This window comes from Heloderma suspectum, chromosome 3 (genome assembly GCF_057233095.1).
Source record: "Heloderma suspectum isolate Gila_16-S chromosome 3, 16-S_ref, whole genome shotgun sequence".
Classification (NCBI taxonomy): domain Eukaryota; kingdom Metazoa; phylum Chordata; class Lepidosauria; order Squamata; family Helodermatidae; genus Heloderma; species Heloderma suspectum.
In genome coordinates this window covers 113,580,850-113,599,104 of record NC_139460.1, presented here as the reverse complement: position 1 = coordinate 113,599,104, position 18,255 = coordinate 113,580,850, and the positions used below count along the sequence as shown (strand labels likewise).

Sequence of the window (18,255 nt, the reverse complement as noted above, 5' to 3'; positions counted from 1 at the left end):
AATGTAATCATGGAATTGCAATGTATTCCTAGCCCAGGCAATCACCAATCATTTTTAAAGAGGAAAGCAAATAATGGCCACTGGTCAAAATTTCATAGAGTTCTGAGATACATTTGTGACTGATTTACCTGTGAAAAGCCTTCACTATTATGCGTGATAGCACAAAAGTTGAACTTGTGTACTTCTTTCAATAATAAGTAGGATTTATGATGTCAAATGAAAAGAAGGCTGCTGCTATGGGGTTTAATCAGTAGTTGTCCCACAAATGCATTTCATCACTTGATTTTGCGGTCCTCAAGTAATGTGCAGATCTTGGGTTTTCCAAAGAAATTGTTAATAAACATATTTTAAAATGTGAAATGTTTCAGCATAAAACTCCAGTGTTTTATGCCGAAAATGTTTCACGTTTTAAAATCAGTTTTTTTTAAAAAAAAATCTTTTAACATTTATAAACTGGATGTGCGATTGCTGGTCCTTTATTGTGGCTTGGAAACACAAAAGGAATACATGCCAAGGACTGTACTTTGACCCCTCACCTTTGTCCCACTTGGGTGGCCATATGGCAATCTACAACTCCGGCTAGCATCATTTTCAGGCTCCTTGAAGCACCACAAACCCTTCATCACAACAAGGTCACAGACCTATTGGAGTAGAGTCTGTGTGGGTGTCTTTGTATCTGCTTTAAATAGAATTAACAAAGGTACACCAAATGAAAGTGAGTAAAAACAGGAAAGCTTTGTTGTACCATCTCAGTATTTATGTTGTATCTGTTCTGATATTCTGGACCTTGTATCCATCCCAACCAAATTCAGCAGCAAAAAAGTGAGACATGGCTGTGACTTAAGTAGATCAGAATATTTTAACACTTGCTTCTGATTCTGAACATGGCTTGAGCCCATGTTCAGGTTATCTATCTAAAATGGGCTTTTGCATAGACTGAGGAGTAGAAAGTTGTCAAAAGTGAAGCAAGAGTGTTCATCCTTGTGAGTGGACTGGTGATGCAGGAAGAATGGTGGGAAATCTGAATTTCAAAAGAGGAAGAACTAGGGAGCCACTCCATGATGGCACTTTTGGGGTCTCCAGCTCCTCACTGTAATCCTTTTCCAATTATTCAACATCAGCATCGTTACCATCTAATTCATGGATTCCACTTGAGATGTGGATTTCAATTGTGCTAGCATCAGAACCTAGCAAAACAAAGAAGAGAGATCTCTTATTAAACTCAGAGAGAGAGAGAGAGAGAGAGACGGATGGATGGATGGATGGATGGGAGGGGAAACTGATCTGTCTTAGAACAGCATTCTTGTGGCACCTTAAAGAATAACACATTGATTCTATCATAAGCTCTTTTGGACGCTGTCCATCAGATGTCTTACTGATTTTTTAAAAATAAATATGGAAAACTGTAAAATGCCAAGTGTGTATTTAACCTAATGGAGCCTTTTGACTGAAAGTGTCAAAAGTGTGTTAAGTCCAGTGAATAGCATTTATTTATTTGGAGAGCAATCCTATGGTCCCTGGGCAAGATCTGCCCCCACTCCATCGCAGCTGGCATGGAAAGAACCACGCTGGCTGCCTCTCTAAAGTTGGAAAATCGACCCCGGAGAGGGGGAAAAGGGGGCATTGCAGTGGGCAGGGTGGGGAGACTGGAAATGCCAGGATACGATTTATCCTGAGCCTCCTCCAGCCTCCTTCCCCACCCCCTACGTGCCCTTGCTATACAGGCTGAAAAGCTCATCTAGCAAAAAATCAAGCTTCGGAAGACAGGGAGGGAAAGTTCACCTCTGCCACTCCCGCCCTGCTGGCTTCAGGCTGGCAGGCGTAGGAATCTCAGAAGCCTCCAAGGTTGGGGGCTTCCGAGCAGCAAGGGTGCAGTCCATAGGACTGTGCCCTTAGAATTCTGGGATCGCCCCTCCACTCAATGAGCGCTTGAGGGGATGTACAAGTCAAAACAAGAAAAGAATGAAACACATAAGCTTAAAAACAGCTGAACTTTAGAGGAAACTATTGCATAGCAATTACATTTTAATTTGATTACACTGCACAAGGAAACATTTGGGGCTCTGGAGTGGCTTATTAGATACAAGAGTCAGAAGTGCCAAATCTCACTTGCATAAGTGGTGGGTCCTGCTTGCGCAATGGAATTAGCTGGAGCGTAAGCAACTGTTGGATTCTGCCCCCAGAACCACATTAGGTTCTAGAGAGACCTTTACTAATTTCCAGGACTCCAGATATATCTAAGCATCAAAGACATCTGAATCGGAATACAGATCCAGACTCTGTGGCTTGTACAGCGACGTCTACAGTACTTTTCAGAAATTGGGTACTTGTTAATGTTTCATCAGGATAGTGTGCTTATTCCCCAGTTTCAGTTTGCCCCGTCAAGATTTGACCACTTTTTCTCTCTCAGTCCCAGGCACTCTTGGAGCTTGGTTTTAAGAATGCTTGGAGCCCGGTGCTCGCACAGGCCATGGTAGCTCAGTAGGTTAGGTCCCAGTCTCAGAATGTGAAGGATCAGGATTACCGTTGCAACCCTGTGTAGTGGGTGAGGTGGTTTAAAATGCATCATGGGTTAGCGGAGGCGGGGTTGGGGATGGGACAGGACTGATGGCTTGAACCTTCTTTAAGCAATTATTCCGTAGTGGGGAAGTAATACATCTCCTACTTGGGAGGAAAACAGGTGTAAAATACAGATGACGTGCCTTCTATTACATGCTGCAGTATTTTTATCCTTGCTGCTGGTTTCATTGTTGTATTTAGGTTTTTAATTTATCAATATAGTGGCCAGAGAACTTCAGTTATTGGGTGGTCTAAAAATGTAAGCAGCAAAGGTAATTAACAGAGAAAAGCATGAGTGGGGGCAGGGGGTTGGGAGAGTGAGGTGTTCAGGGTTTAAACCACCCCACCTACCACTTTACAAGGAAGTGGCAGCATCTGGTTTGGATCCTGCCACCATCACACTACTTCTACCCTTACACTCTTTTTGCTTTGGAGTTAAAGTTTTAAGTTTTTACTGTTTAAATGTCCTCTCTGAAATCATACAAAGAATGTCCAAAATCTTGCTGTTGCTGGAATGTGTCCCTCAACCTAATTTCCAAAGTCCTCTGCATACAGACCTCTGGCAAGAGTGATCTGTCCCTTCCCTGGGAGACTTCTGCATGGAAAGAAAGAAGAGAAAAGGGGGTAGCAAAAAGAGAAACGGGGTGATGCGACCACTGGCTTCGGCCCCACTCAGTGTTGATGTGCCCCCCTCCTTCAGATGACCCATGAGGGAATATGGCTCCTGACAGAAAAAAGGTTGCCCAGCCCTCCCTAACGGCTTATCTCTCGGGCCACCTTAAAATGTCACACGTAAACCGAGGCTAGCAGGAACCCCAGTAAGAATTTGGTTAGTTAAACAATTTGGACCATTACCTCATAAGGCTGTGCCCCCCTCCCCCACACACATATACACATCTTGCATTCTGGCCAAGAATAGAAATGGAGCTAACTGGCTAAGAACACAAAGACCTTTGGTAGGTTTTGCAGCGGGGTCCGTTTGGTTTGTTTGCTTACTTAAATGTTTAAAGCTCGCATTGCTCAGTTGGTTGCTGGATATCTCATATGCCTGACAGTTCCTGCTCGAGGATTCTTTTGAAATGTTGACCCAAAAGGCCAAACCATTGTCTATGTAAATAGACATGTGTGTGATTATATTCCAACAGTTACATGTGGTTAGGGAATAGAGCTATCTGTTTAAAACAACTGGGTTAGTTGTTGATTTTGCAAAACCATATTTAAAAAGCATCCTGAGTGCTTGAATGTACATAATCATTTTATTTTCTAAATGTTGCATACCTTCATAACAAATACTATAGCAGCAGTAAACGGCTGCTTTCCAGAGAAACTTGGTGCATTTACATATGAAGCAGTCTTTCACTGCATCCCACCATTAGCTCATATAGGACAGTATTATTTACTTTGTCAACCATAGCCAGGTTCTCAAACAGGTCCCCCCTGCCCTGCCTCCTTTCTACTTCTGTTCCTTTTAAACTAGAAATGTCAGGAATTTAATTTGGGGCCTGCATCATGCAGAACATGTGATCTACCACTGATTTATGGTACGGTTCCCTTCTCTATTCTGTCTCATACAAAGCGGTAGCATAGCAGGTGTGTATCCCTCCCACCATGTACAAGACATAACAGGGTAAATGCATATATCCATACGTGCATATGTTTCGTCTGATGCTTCCGTCTCCTTCCTTTTGAAATACAAGGGGTGAATCACACATCTGTCCCTTGTAATTTCTGTGAGAGGGGATCAGAAAATGAGGTGACAGTTTCTCACAGGGTGCAAACACCTAGAGCAGCCTTCTCCAATTTGGTGCCCTTCGGATGGTTTAGACTTCAACTCCCATCATCTGCAGCCAGCACAGAGCCAATAGACTACTAAGGCTGGTTTGTTGGTGAGTTACCCACTGGGTTGTTTAGCCCCTAACAACCCAGTGGTCCGGGTTCACATGTCACACTGCACAACCTACAAAGGAGACGATTGTGGGCGGTGCACTAAAGCGGAAGATGCGGGCACGCTGCAGGCCGTGCACCCGCTCATGCACAACAACCCATCGGTTTTTAAACCAATGAGTTGTTACGCCTTGCGTGTGAACAGGGTCGTGATGAACATATCATGCACAGTTCTTTGGGTTCTTAAAACGAATTATTGTGTCAACCGTTTTCAGTACCTTTGTTTTTTCCCCAAGTTTAAACAATGACCGGGTCCGCACAATCGGCACAGCTTGTTGTAGCTTATTTAAAACATGACATCCACGGGCACAATCCTGAATATTCAAGCCATGTTGCAACTTGTCATGTTGTCTGTACCCGAGGGCTGTGGGTTATGAGAAGGTTAAACAAACCTCACAGAGCCCATAGCCTGTTATTTAACCCTCACATAACCCATGGTCCCTTGGTTCGGACAACACAGCAAGCCACAGTTGTGGCTTGAACATTCAAAATGGCCACTGGTAAACATGGCAACCCACTATGGCTTAAATAAGCCATGGTGGGCTGATTGATCGTGTAAACTGGCTCAATGTAAGGGAAGTACATGCTATTGTCGTTAAATTTTTACAAGTATTCCAATAAAACATTCTCTGTAACATAACACTTAAATCACATTAAGTGTGCCTTAATTTTCCCCTTCAAACATTTCAGATGAAATACTCAGAGTGTATTGGGCCAAAAATTAACATGGGGTACTTTGTTAGCTTTGTTGTTTACTAAATACAAGTAAAATGAACATGCTAAATTAGATCTCTCTCAGGCATCAGAAAATTTTCCTATGTAAATGCACTTATGCTAATGAATCTAATTTGTATTGGAAAATTTTCCAGAAAATGTTCAAATTCAAAATTTCTGGAAAACCCGCATCACTGAACTGAACATCGTGAAATTCCTTTTTTGATTGCCATGGAAATCACCCCATAAATTTGCATAATCCTTTGCAAAAGCTGTCTCTGCCAGTGCCCATCACCACATCCTGCATCACTAGCATGTGTCTTTTTCATGTACATCTTACCATGCAAATCATTCCAGAGGCAAACATACACCAGAAGTGTCCTGTAGCATGTAGCAAGCAGGGTGCAGGAACGATTAACTTCATACAGTAGATTGGATCCAGATTTAGATATGGACAACTGAGTTGGCCGAAGTGGTCTCTGCCCTACCAGCCTCCACCCCACCCCATAAAAATGCTGCATAGAGGGTAGGGAACTCCCACTGAATGGGATGAGCTGCGGTGCAGGGGAACGGGTGGGAGGGATCCCTGAAAGTCTGGCAAAGGCATCTTCAGTGAGCGAGAGCCCTTCTGTCCACAGAAGGCAGATCTTGGAACTAACTCATAGATTCATAGAATAGTAGGGTTGGAAGGGGCCTACAAGGCCATCGAGTCCAACCCCCTGCTCAATGCAGGAATCCAAGTCAGAGCATCCCTGACAAATGGCTGTCCAGCCTCGTCTTGAAGGCCTCCAGTGTGGGAGAGCCCACCACCTCCCCAGGTAATTGGTTCCATTGTCGTATTGCTCTGACACTCAGGAAGATTTTCCTGATGTTCAGCCGGAATCTGGCTTCCTGTAACTTGAGCCCATGATTCCGTGTCCTGCACTCTGGGATGATCAAGAAGAGATCCTGGCCTTCTTCTCTGTGACAACCTTTCAAGTACTTGAAGAGTGCTATCATATCTCCCCTCAGTCTTCTCAAGGCTAAACATGCCCAGTTCTTTCAGTCTCTCTTCATAGGGCTTTGTTTCCAGTCCCCTGATCATCTTTGTTGCCCTCCTCTGAACCCTCTCCAGTTTGTCTGCATCCTTCTTAAAGTGTGGTGCCCAGAACTGGACACAGTACTCCAGATAAGGCCTAACCAGTGCTGAGTAGAGGGGAACTAGTACTTCACACGATTTGGAAGCAATGCTTCTATGAATGCAGCCCAAAAGAGCATTGGCCTTTTTTGCAGCCACATCACATTGTTGGCTCATATTCAGCTTGTGATTGACAACAATTCCAAGATCCTTCTCGCTTGTGGTGTGGTTGAGCCATGTATCCCCCATCTTGTAACTGTGCATTTGGTTTCTTTTTCCTAGGTGCAGAACTTGGCATTTGTCCCTATTAAATGTCATTCTGTTGTTTTCTGCCCAGCGCTCCAGTCTATCCAGATCACTTTGAATTTTGTTTCTGTCTTCCAAAGTATTAGCTATCCCTCCCAATTTTGTGTCATCTGCAAATTTGATCAGCATTCCCTGCACCTCCTCCTCCAAGTCATTCATAAAAACGTTGAAGAGCACTGGGCCCAGGACCGAGCCCTGCGGTACCCCACTCGTTACCTCTCCCCAGTTTGAGAAGGTCCCATTGATAAGCCCTCTTTGAGTCCGATTCTGTAGCCAACTGTGGATCCACCGGACCGTTGTTTCATCTAGCCCACTTTGAGCTAGTTTTGCTCATCAGGATATCATGGGGCACTTTGTCGAAAGCTTTGCTGAAGTCGAGGTATATGATGTCTTCAGCATTCCCACGGTCTACAAGGGAGGTTACTTGATCAGAAAATGAGATCAGAGTTGTCTGGCAGGACTTGTTTTTGACAAATCCATGTTGGCTTCGAGCAATCACGGCATTGTTGTCAAGGTGCTTCCAGATGGATTGCTTTAAGATCTGCTCCAGAATTTTCCCAGGGATTGATGTCAGACTGACTGGTCTGTAGTTCCCAGGTTCCTCCTTTTTACCCTTTCTGAAGATAGGGACAACGTTAGCCCTCCTCCAGTCATCTGGCACTTCCCCCGTCCTCCATGATTTCTCAAAGAGAACAGACAGCGGTTCTGAAAGTTCTTCTGCCAGTTCCTTTATGACTCTAGGATGCAGTTCATCTGGCCCTGGAGATTTGAACTCATTCAAAGTAATGAGGTGTTCCTTGACCATATGCCTGTCGATCTCAAGCTGCAATCCTGCCCCTTCAGCCTGTACTTCGCCTTTGCCAGGGGGGTCATAGACCCTCTTTTGGGAGAAGACTGAGCCAAAGTAGGAACTGAGCACCTCTGCCTTTTCTTTGTCATCTGCTATTGTTTTGCCATCCTTATTTAATAGCTGAACCACCATTTCTTTCCTCTGCCTTTTACTACGCACGTAGCTGAAGAAAGCCTTTTTGTTGTTTTTAACATCCCTTGCTAACCTCAGCTCATTCTCAGCTTTAGCATTCCTGACGCCATCCCTGCAATTCTGTGCTATCTGCCTGTACTCTTCCTTTGTTACTTGGCCTTCTTTCCACTTCCTATATGTGTCCTTTTTTGTTTTCAGGTCATCCCTAAGCTTTTTGTGAAGCCACACTGGCTTCTTCTGTTGTCTTCCACCTTTTCTTCTTGTTGGAATTGCTTGTGATTGTGCCTTGAGAATTTCCTTTTTTAAAAGCTCCCACCCATCTTGGACTCCTTTTCTCGTAAGCGTCGCTTGCCATGGGACCTTACTGATCACTGTTCTGAGTTTACGAAAATCAGCTTTCCTAAAATCCAGGGTACGCGTTTGACTACACTCGGCTTTTGCTTCCCTTAGAACCAAGAACTCAAGTACAACATGGTCGCTTTCCCCCAGAGTTCCTGTAACTGCTACTTTATCCACTAAGTCATCTCTGTTGGTTCGGATCAAGTCAAGGATAGCCGATCCTCTAGTTCCTTCCTCTACTTTTTGTAGGAGGAAGTTATCCGCCACACAAGTCAGGAATTTCCTGGAGGGGCCATGTTTTGCAGAATTTGTCTCCCAACAAATATCGGGGAAATTGAAGTCCCCCATTACTACTACATCATGCTTCCTTAAAACCTTGGCTATTTGCTTTTCAAAAGTTTCATCCTTGTCTTCTCCTTGATTGAGTGGCCGGTAGTAGACTCCGACCACCAGGTTCCTTTTATTCTTTGCTCCATTTATTTCAACCCAGATGCTCTCGATGGGGCTACCAAGCTCCTCCTCCTGTATTTCTGTGCAGAGATATATATTTTTCACATACAGTGCAACCCCAACTCCCTTTCTGTTCCTCCTGTTCTTTTTGAACAAGTTATATCCTTCAATTGCTGTATTCCAGTCACCCACCAAGTCTCAGTTATACCTATCAGGTCATAATTTCCCTCTTGTATTAAGAGTTCAAGTTCGTTCTGTTTGTTTCCCATACTCTGGGCATTAGTATATAGACATCGAAGACCATGTGCTTCATAGTCTGGCTTTCTTCCTATATGTGTCTGAAGACTATTACTGGGCGCTATCAGAGCTGTTCTCTCCATTGCAGTGCATGCGCCTATGTCCATTGTTACCCCCAACATTACATCTCCCTTCCCCGTAGGATTCAGTTTAAAGCCCTCCTGATGAAGTTCTTCATGCTGTGGCCAAACACATTCTTCCCATCCTTTGTGAGGTGCAACCCATCCCTAGCCAACAGCCCATCTTTCAGGAAGTATAGCCCGTGGTCCCAGAATCCAAATCTCTCTCATCGGCACCACTTTCGTAGCCAGTCATTCACCCGGAGTATTTTTTGTTCCCTTTCTGTCCCTCTTCTAACTACTGGAAGGATGGATGAGAAAACTATCTGGGCCCCAAAGTTCTTGAGTTTCCTTCCCAAAGCTTCAACGTCTGACGTGATCTCTTCGTAGCTCCGCTTGGCGGTATCATTTGTTCCCACATGGATGAGAACAAAGGGATACCTGTCAGTGGGCTTTATGAGTGCAGGCAACCTTTCAGTCACGTCTCTAATCTGTCCTCCCGGGAGACAACATACCTGGCGAGTCCATGGGTCTTCGCGACATACTTGGGTCTCGATCCCACGCAGCAAGGAGTCTCCCACTACTACCACTCTTCTCTTCTTCTTGTAGGCCTGGGTTTCATCGCCTCTGTTTGACTGACCTTTAGCCTCTTGCTCACTCTCATGCAGGTTCCCCTGTGATTCTTCCTCTGCAGGCTGTCCTCCAGTCTCATCCGCAAGTACCTGGAATCGGTTCCGCAGCTCCACCGCTTCCACTGGTGCAGAGTGGCATCTAGTTCTTCTTCTCCTAACTGTCACCCTTTTCCAAGGAGTATCCTCTACTCTATTTTTCTTCATCTCAGCATTTCCCCCTGCCTCATCTTGCTGTTGCTTTTCAAGCTTCTGGTCTGCCCTTTGCTGCTGTAGTTCCCCCATTCTGTCCAAGAACTCTTTGTGTTCTCTTATTCCCCGGAGGGTCGACAGTCGCCGCTCCAGTCCACTTACTTTTTCCTCCAGCAGCGTGATCAACTTGCACTTGTTGCAGGTGTAGGCCATGTTGTTCTCAGGCAAGAAAACAAACACTGCACACACCTTGCAGGTCACCACCACTGGAGAGTCTTGTCCTTCCATAGCCTCTTTTCCCTTTTTGTGTCTAGCTTTGTGATTGTTCTAGACTAGCCTGTGCCTGCTCCTCTACTCAGTAGAGGTTAAAAGCAGAGTCCCACTGGTGTGAAAGTGTGTATTACAAGACAAATAAATGGAAAAAAGTTAGTTAAAATAAAAAATAAAAATAATTAAAAAAATGTTAGGGTCCTCCCCCTTGACCTCCCTTGCCGAACTCAATGGATTACTCCATGTAGGGGGGAAAATAAATACGAAGATGGCTCAAGTAAGTAAACTCTTCCACATGCTTCAAGAGGAAGGCGAGAACCAAGGTGCATACAACTGGATATTTACAACGGAAAGCAGCAGCATGGTTAGGGCTTTATTCCATTAATCAGGAAAGCTACCAGAGCTAGGAGATTCCATAATATGTTTATTAAACAAGATTATGCTCTACTGGATAATACAAGTTACAATACAAGTTCTACTGGATAATACAGGAGATATTAAAACAAGGTCTATCAAAAGAAGTTACTGATGCTAATAAATTCTGTGCATCACAGACACATGATGACAGCAGTACTCTTGTGCACTATAGGCCAAAGTCGTCATCTCTCGTTTTTGCTCCCATGGGCATTATTTGTATTTTGTTTTTCTCTGTTGCAAGAGTATCTTGAGGACAGATGAGCAGAAAGAGTCGCATCAAAAAAAGTGATGTGCCCACTGGCATAAATAGTGAGAAAAGGGAGTGGGGGAAGAACTCTCCGTTGCTGCCTGGATCGCACACTCACGCGCATCCGTTCATTCCTCTACACTTGTTATCTGGTAGCTGAATAGGTGAAATGACAGTTCTTAACATGCTATAACACAAGCTGCAGAACTTTCACTTCAGTGGTGGCCCCATTCATACATACAGGCCTTTAAAATAAGGAATGTGCATATATAAACAAGCCCTGAGATTTACCAGCCCTGGTAGACAGGAGCGTTCCTAGTTAGCCTGTCATCACTGCCCAGGTTACCTTCAGACAGCATACTGAAGGCTTCATCCATCTGATGGTTTGGCGCTGCTGCTGTTTTCTTTGTGTCACGGAAGTTCACAGAGTTTCCGCTAGGCAAGGCATAGGCATTTTCAGCAGCAGCTGATGTCGACATGGATTCCCACGGTATTTCACTTTTCCGCCACTGCAGGTCCACCTTCCAACCAGTCCATCCATAAAAAGCCAATGTGAAAAGGAAACCTTGCATTGGGTTCAGTACTCCCTAAATAACAGGAAAGAAGGAAATTATCTCAGGGCGGGGTGTGGATGAATATCAACGCGACCATGAGTTCAGTGGGGTTTGGGGTAGTGAATAACCATATTCTCTTAAAGGAATAACTATATAATTACACATTGTATTAGAAAATTAAAAATGAGTATAATTGTTTCAAGTTTCAGTTCAATCCCATGGTCCCCGGGTCAGCATTCCAGGGCCCTAGGATCTTTCAGATCTCTCTGACAATGGACAGAGACCTCCAACCTCTGAGGGAATTCAACCTCAGATCCCTGTCTCGGCCCCCATGGAAAGCATCACTCACCTCCTCAACGTTAGAACTGATTGGGGACGTGGTGTGGGGGAATCTGGGGAGGCCCTATATACATAGGATCCAAAGCCTTCCCTGTCTTTGAACATGTCCCCCAACATGGGGGAAAATTCCATGCAGTCCATGCAGGCAGGAGTCCAGCAGGGCTTTAGACATGTCGGATGTGCCAACCTTGGAGTGTTCTGATTCTACAGGTAGGACTGTCCAGCCATTATAATCATATGTGTTGTTGTTTTTAATATTTAAACCACATGAAAACGCAACATACTACCAACTACACCACACTAATCTGTTTTGTGCTTTATTTGACCCAAGCATACTCATTCACAGTGGCAGTTCTACAGAGCTATAAATTTATTTTGTATCTGGCATTTCAGGGCCAAATCAGACATTTCTTTAAGAGAGCAATCCTGTGGCCATGGGACACTGTCTAGCGGGCCATAGGTTATGCTAATTTCCGGGAACTGACCTCAGAGCCCGTGCGCCGAGATCGTTTCCCAGAAAACTGACCGCCCCTCTCATCCGCGCTGCCTCAGAAGCAGCGTGGCGAATCCCTATTCTCTGCACTTGCAAGAGGAGCGCGGAGCGACTGAAAAGGGGCAGGGCCGGGGAGCATTCCGGGGCGGGGAGAGCAGAGCTGTGCGTACAACACATCCAATGTGTTATACAACTTTCTCTCCCAGTCGGCCCCCTTGCCTCTAGACAGCCGAAAAATGGCTGTCTAGCGAAAAACAGCAAGGCAGGAGAGGCGCGGATAGACCAATCCCCCCATGCCTCTCCTGCCTTGCTTTGGATAGGCGGTCGCCTCTGAGGTTGGAGGAGGCCACCTATCTAGTTAGGATTGCGCCCTAAATATGTGTTTAGCAGCTACTTTGTTTTCCATTTTTACTCTTGAGTAGGTTCAGGGGTGCTGATCTGCATCAGAACCTTAGCTTGGGGGCTAGGGGGATTTTAAGGTCCAGATCAAGTCCTCTGCTTCTAATCTACAGAATAAAAATGACAAAAAATGTAGCTGCTGGATTTAAAGTAATGTCTGTTTTGTCCCTCAGAATAAAAACCATCCCAAGGTGGCATAGAGAAAAATAAAACCAAAATAATCCACATGAAAACTATAAACTACAAAACATGAAGAATATAATGCAGTAGTAGAGTATACACAAGCCAGAATAATACCAAAACCCAATCAATCTGATAAGGCTTCGTGGAATAAAAACGTCTTCATCCTACATCTTAATTCAGGCAGACAGAGGCGTGTGGCAGAACTGCTGGGAAAGTGAATTCCACAACCGTGGGGACACCACTGTCCCTAGTACCCGCCAACTACAGCATACAGGACAACTGGTGCAAGTCCTAGTCATGCAAAGACGTTGGATTCTTTCACGACTGTCGTAACATGACGTGGTGCTGGTGCTCTAGCACATTCTGTGCTGCCTTACAGCAGTGCATTTTATCGACCTCTGGAAAGGGTCTCAAGTGGTGCCAAATCATAGCTCTCAATGTAGTGGCATTAATTTTCATGGCCATGAAACTTTAGTGAGAAAATGCCTATTATATGGGTGAAGAGAAGTGGGGACTGAAAGAAAACCAGTCAGGCAGTCCTCAAGAGCGGCAGGCCGAAAAACCCAATGGCAGAAAAAGGTCTCAGTTGTGCTAATACCCTAAAGACTCCGGAGCAGCTAAGTATAGTTTTTGCTGACCTGTCTATCTAGCAGATGGAAGGAAACACATCAGCCAGTCAGCCCTCGCCTTAGGGACTGGGCTTCTCTCCTCTCCTGGGAAAACGATGATGCCCCCAATTACGGGGAGACTAGTCTAACTAAAGAGGAGAACTGGAATTCCCTAGCCCAGGAGTAAGCAACATGGAGACTGTGGGGCACCAGTGTGCCTCCGGACACCTTTCTTGGCACCCACCAAGGTGCCCTACCTCTCCTAATTTTTAATATTACTATCATTTTTTAAAGCAAGAACATTTCTTACTGGCAGCTGGGATTGTTTCAAAGCAAAGTGAGGGCCTTTAGCTACTCCCATCTTCTTTTCCCACAAATGCCTCTGGGCCACACATGGGGCTCAGCGACATTCTTAGGAAATGAAGATGGCGGATGGCTGCAGTCCGATGCTTTCATCTGCAGCACGTCCATTTTGTGGAGGGGCACAGACAGTTTTCCAAATGGCCAGATTTGCCCAGGGGTCCCAAAAAGGTTGCCTACCCCTGCCCTATTCAGGCATTATCCCTCATGCAGTTGACAGTTGTGTGTTGGAGAGCGGGGCTGAGATCGGGGCTCTAAATCATGGGGGAAGGCTATGTGAGTAGAGCAGACTCCTCCCTACAGATGTGCCCCTCCACTGCGTGGAAACCAGGAGGGCAGGACCGGTACTCTCCCCTCAACTCTTACATGATTCACAGTGGTATAACATCCAAATAGGGCTCCTGAGCTTATCAGGAGATGGAGGAAGAGACCAGTGGCTCTTCATTCCCTGATGACTAAGCTGAGTAGGCAACAAGCATATAAAAAGCAGCACACTCCCCTGGCCCTTTGTTGAGGGGTTCCTTCTATGTCCTGGCATCAGAGAAGCAAGGCCAACATCAGAAACAAGCAGCTTAGAGAAAGACCTGAACTGTTATAGAAGTTGCTCGATGGGGAGGTTATTAACAGATGCAAACGTCTGGTCGAGCTGGAAAGATTAGTAGAAGGAAGCAATTATATGCTCGTCCAAAGCACCAACCAAATAGCCTGGGACCATGGAAAAGTGCTCCCTCACTGACCTCAGTTTTATTGAGTATATGCAGAAAGTAGTTACAAGAGCGCGTTTGGTTCCCCACAACACTATCTAGTCTTATATACATGTTGTGGTTCCTCAGTCTGAAGAAATGTAGCAGTTGGCAAGCAGGAAGACAGAAGTAAAGGATTAAAGCATCTTAAACTGCAGTCCCATACTCTATTCATTTCTCTGGGAGTCAACGGTATTGAACTTAGTGAGGCTTACTTCTGAGTAGTTATGCAGAGGTTTGCTTTGCAACAGCAGTCATGAGATTTCCAGCAGAGCCATGCCACAGCATTGTGGGGAAGAGAAGGGCAGAAAGAAGCTGAAAAGAATGAACCAAAAAAGAAAAAAAGGATAAAGCAGATGAGTGTAGAGTAGAGATAACCCACAACAATAGAAGGGAATGAGGCACACAGAGCAGATAACATGTGCAGAAAAGAAAGTATTGAAGGTCTATTATGTTGTGGAAGAGGGGAGAGAAGAGGAGTAAGAGATAATAGAAGAAGGCGTGGGAAGCAGATGACAGGGAAACTAATGTTAGTCATGATACGGACGACAGTTGCATAGTGCAGGACAGAGAAATGGTAAAACCACAGGGAAAACTTGCAGGCAGACGATTAGGAACCAACTTGGATATGACGCAACAACTGGGTATTGATGCATTAAATATCAATAAGACTGCATGGATAAAACCACGTAACGAATTTAAAACATTTTTCCTGACAGTGAAGTCCTGAAGGCCAAAAAATTGGCTGGTGATTTCTGATCACTATGTGCACTTCAGGGTTCGTCACCTCTGCACTGTTTCTTGCAAATGGCTCTCTTCTCTGCAAACTTTACCCCTTTCCCTCCCACATGCCTCCTGGAAGACTTCTCTCCCCCTCTTTCCTCTGGACAACCATCTCTTCCAGCCTTCGTCCCCCAGCTACTTTTTACGTCAGCCTGATGCTTCTCAGTGGGGCTACTGGCCAATTAAAGAAATCGTAGTCCACCCACTGCATGCGTTTTAGACAATAATCTACTTAACATTTCCATATGGACAGAAGACACAGTTCTGAAGAAAGAGGTATGCTTTCTTTTTGTTTAGAGGATGGGTGCATGCAGGTGCTATAGCATCATCTTAGAAGAGACTTCCCATCTGCTGGAAGAGGAAAGGGGAAATGCCTCTCAAGATGGTCCTTGCCAACTGCACATTCTATAAGAACTTGTATTAAACATAATTTTAAAAAGAAAAGTATAGTGCCTGATCAAAGGCACCTTTTTAGTCTACTGAACTTTTTTTGGCAAATGCAAGGGTGGGCAACCTTTTCGCAGGGCCCTTGTGGCAGGGGGTAGGGGCCAGCCCCCTCCCCCTTAAAACATTTGCCTCCATTCCCACACACGTCTCACACAGTCACATTTATCATGGGGAGGACCAATTAACCCTCCCCTATGGGCCAATCTCTCCATGATAGGGAGAGAGCATGATTTACACAGACAGGATGGTGCGTGTGCCATTCCCACGTGCCATTCATTCCCACATGCACAGGCCGTTCATTCCCACATACCATTATCCCAAGAAAATCAGGCTCTCCCCAGCCAATTAAACAGCTGAGCAGCAGGCTTGTGGGAGCACAATTTGTGGAGGTGGGGGGAAATTCAGTGAGTATCTGCACAGGCCACAGGTCACGCAGCTCATGGGCTACCCACATGTGCCTTAGTACATCATGCAGAGCATCACCTTTTCTCTTTGGACCGATTACAGGCAAACAACATGGTTGCACCTAGCCAATGGATGGAAGAGACCTTACGGATATTGTTGGCTGACAACCTTGCCAGTGTCAGTGGATTACATTGTACTTTGAAAGGTCCTAAAATTCAAGATGCTCTTACCATTATAATCCATGTGATCAATGCAGCGTTTCGGACATTTTTCAAGGGGCTTCCATGGATATCTGGCTGCATTTCCAGGTAGAACAGAAGTCCCTCATTTATAATATTTGATGACCAGCTGTTATGAGCATAAAGGTAAGGAGGAAGAGAGAGATTTATTTATATACATTCAATCGTTTTCAAAGCATGGTTAAACTACCTTTCGACAAATGAGTACATGCTTTTAAATGCTAAGTTTCATAGTAGCGCTAGCAGTATAAAATAATACTAATACTAATGCACGTACAGCACCTCCCTCCCTTATACTCCTTTTGATAACCTGAAGTGAAGAAAAATCAGTCAAGAATGCACTTTAATATTCTGTTCTTCCATAGGATTGTAAATTGATGAATTAAATTTTGCTCATTAATATCCATAACATGCTGTGGTATGGTGTATGAAGCGGGGGGAGGGGGGAGGAATCATTGTTATAGACAACATAAGGAAGATCATTTTAAATAGCATCAGTAGATAACAGAAAAAAAAACCACTGGGCTTGGTCGAAATTTCATTGCAACTTTTAAATATCAATAAAGTTAGTTTTCAAGCATGGAGCTAATGCAAAACCAACCTATGGATATGCCTGCACAAGATCATCCTAGGGCAGCATTCCACCCAGATAGAAAATGTTATCTTACCAAATAACGACCACCAGCATAATTTTGAAAAAGCGAACTTTGATCTCTGTCCCCAGCCGTCTTTCATTCTCTGTGTAGATCCCTTGTCTTCCCTTCAGTAAAGATGCAACTGGAAAGCAGAGATAATGTCATCTTAGCTATGGGATAGGTATTGGAATTTTATGGATGGCAGTGCAGACGAATGGCACACCCACTGTGCAAGTCCCATTGAAATGTTCTTGCTATTAATTCTGATGGCGCTCGCACAGAAGAGCTTCCTGGAGGATTGGGCCCAAGCTTAAGTCACTAGTGAACTCCAGTATGTTCCGAAGACCAGCACTAGGTTGAATTTCTATTCGGCAAGTACCGTATGTCCATTACGCAACAAGAAACATGCAAAAGTGTACAGCAAATCTGTAATAAAACCTTGCAAGTATATAGCAGCACTGGAAATCTTTAAGCCTGACCCCTCAAAATGTCTTATTTCACTTCACTAAGAAGTATGAGCAGTCTGTCTTTCTGAGAATTAATAATATGCATTTGAATCCTCAATCAAAACTGTTTCCATTCCCTTTTAATACAGCTACAGCAGCTGATCACCAAAAGCTGCCTTCAAATACATGATGATACAGACAAGGTCACGGTGTTGATCTTTGAACTTCTACATCAGGTTCAGCCAGTGTTACAACCTAGCCTCCATCAAAAATGTTCATATCCTGCAAGCCCCTCTCCCTCATTTTTCTTCTTCCCAGGCTGCTCATGATGATTCTCACTGCCAACACCTTTTCAGAATGCCTGTCTCTTTTTACTCTCTTTCTCTCTCCCCAGACCCCATCAGAGCTGTTTTTCCCAGCATTTCATTACATCTTCTATAACATTCATGCACACACCCACACACACAGAACCTAGTTTTCCTCCATCCCAGCCTGGCATATGCTCTCTAGGAACTCCTAGAGTTCCTAGAGAATTTGTCAGGGCTACCTCTGAGAATAGGCAGTGGAGAGTAGCTCAGATTCCAAAGAGGAACCGCAAAATGTGGGGGAGGAACTTTCCCAGACTCTTCCAGACAGGGAGAGACAGACTCCTCAGGTTTCAATAGTCCAGCTGGATGGAGAGGGCCTCTCTTCACACACCCCTGTGAGAGACCGCAAAGAGGGAGAGGTGGGGCTTGGAGAGCCTGAATTCTTAGATGCTAGGCGCAGACGCAGAGCCAAGAGAGAGATGGCAGTAGCGGAGCTTAGCCGATCTGCCCGATTGGCCCAGTGGGAACAGCTACGCGTAGAGACCTCACAAGATAGAGGGAGATCCCCCCCACAGCCCTTAAGTTAGGAAAGCGTGCCCACCTTTTCTCAAACGGTGGGCAACTGTCAACCTTCGTAGCTTCCCTTTGAACTCCCTGAAGGCATTTCCTTTGTAGACTGTGAGTTACTGACAATTTGCATCTGTATGAACCATTGAAGTGAAAGGATTAAAGAGCCGTGGATAGAAGCCTCTTGTCTGTGTTTTGATTTGGGTTCTGAAGTTTACAGCACT

The 18,255-nt window shown here is 44.8% G+C and overlaps 1 protein-coding gene across 4 annotated transcripts in view; it reads right to left on the bottom strand.

Moving 5' to 3' along the window:
- Nucleotides 1-455: 455 nt before the first annotated feature.
- The window catches only part of GPR143 (G protein-coupled receptor 143), a 30,091-nt gene continuing 12,291 nt past the window's right edge, over nt 456-18,255 (bottom strand). The window contains exons 6-10 of one of the 4 annotated variants that reach the window (XM_084844227.1): nt 16,744-16,852; nt 16,067-16,184; nt 10,869-11,109; nt 3,117-3,154; nt 742-1,187 (exon numbers count right to left, since the gene is read on the bottom strand). In XM_084844227.1, coding sequence (XP_084700353.1) covers nt 1,134-1,187; nt 3,117-3,154; nt 10,869-11,109; nt 16,067-16,184; nt 16,744-16,852 — 560 coding nt within the window. In that variant the 3' untranslated portion in view covers nt 742-1,133. Of the gene's footprint in view, nt 1,188-3,116; nt 3,155-10,264; nt 10,679-10,868; nt 11,110-16,066; nt 16,185-16,743; nt 16,853-18,255 lie in introns of those variants that run through there. The other 3 variants (XM_084844228.1, XM_084844230.1, XM_084844229.1) reach the window with 3 other exon arrangements.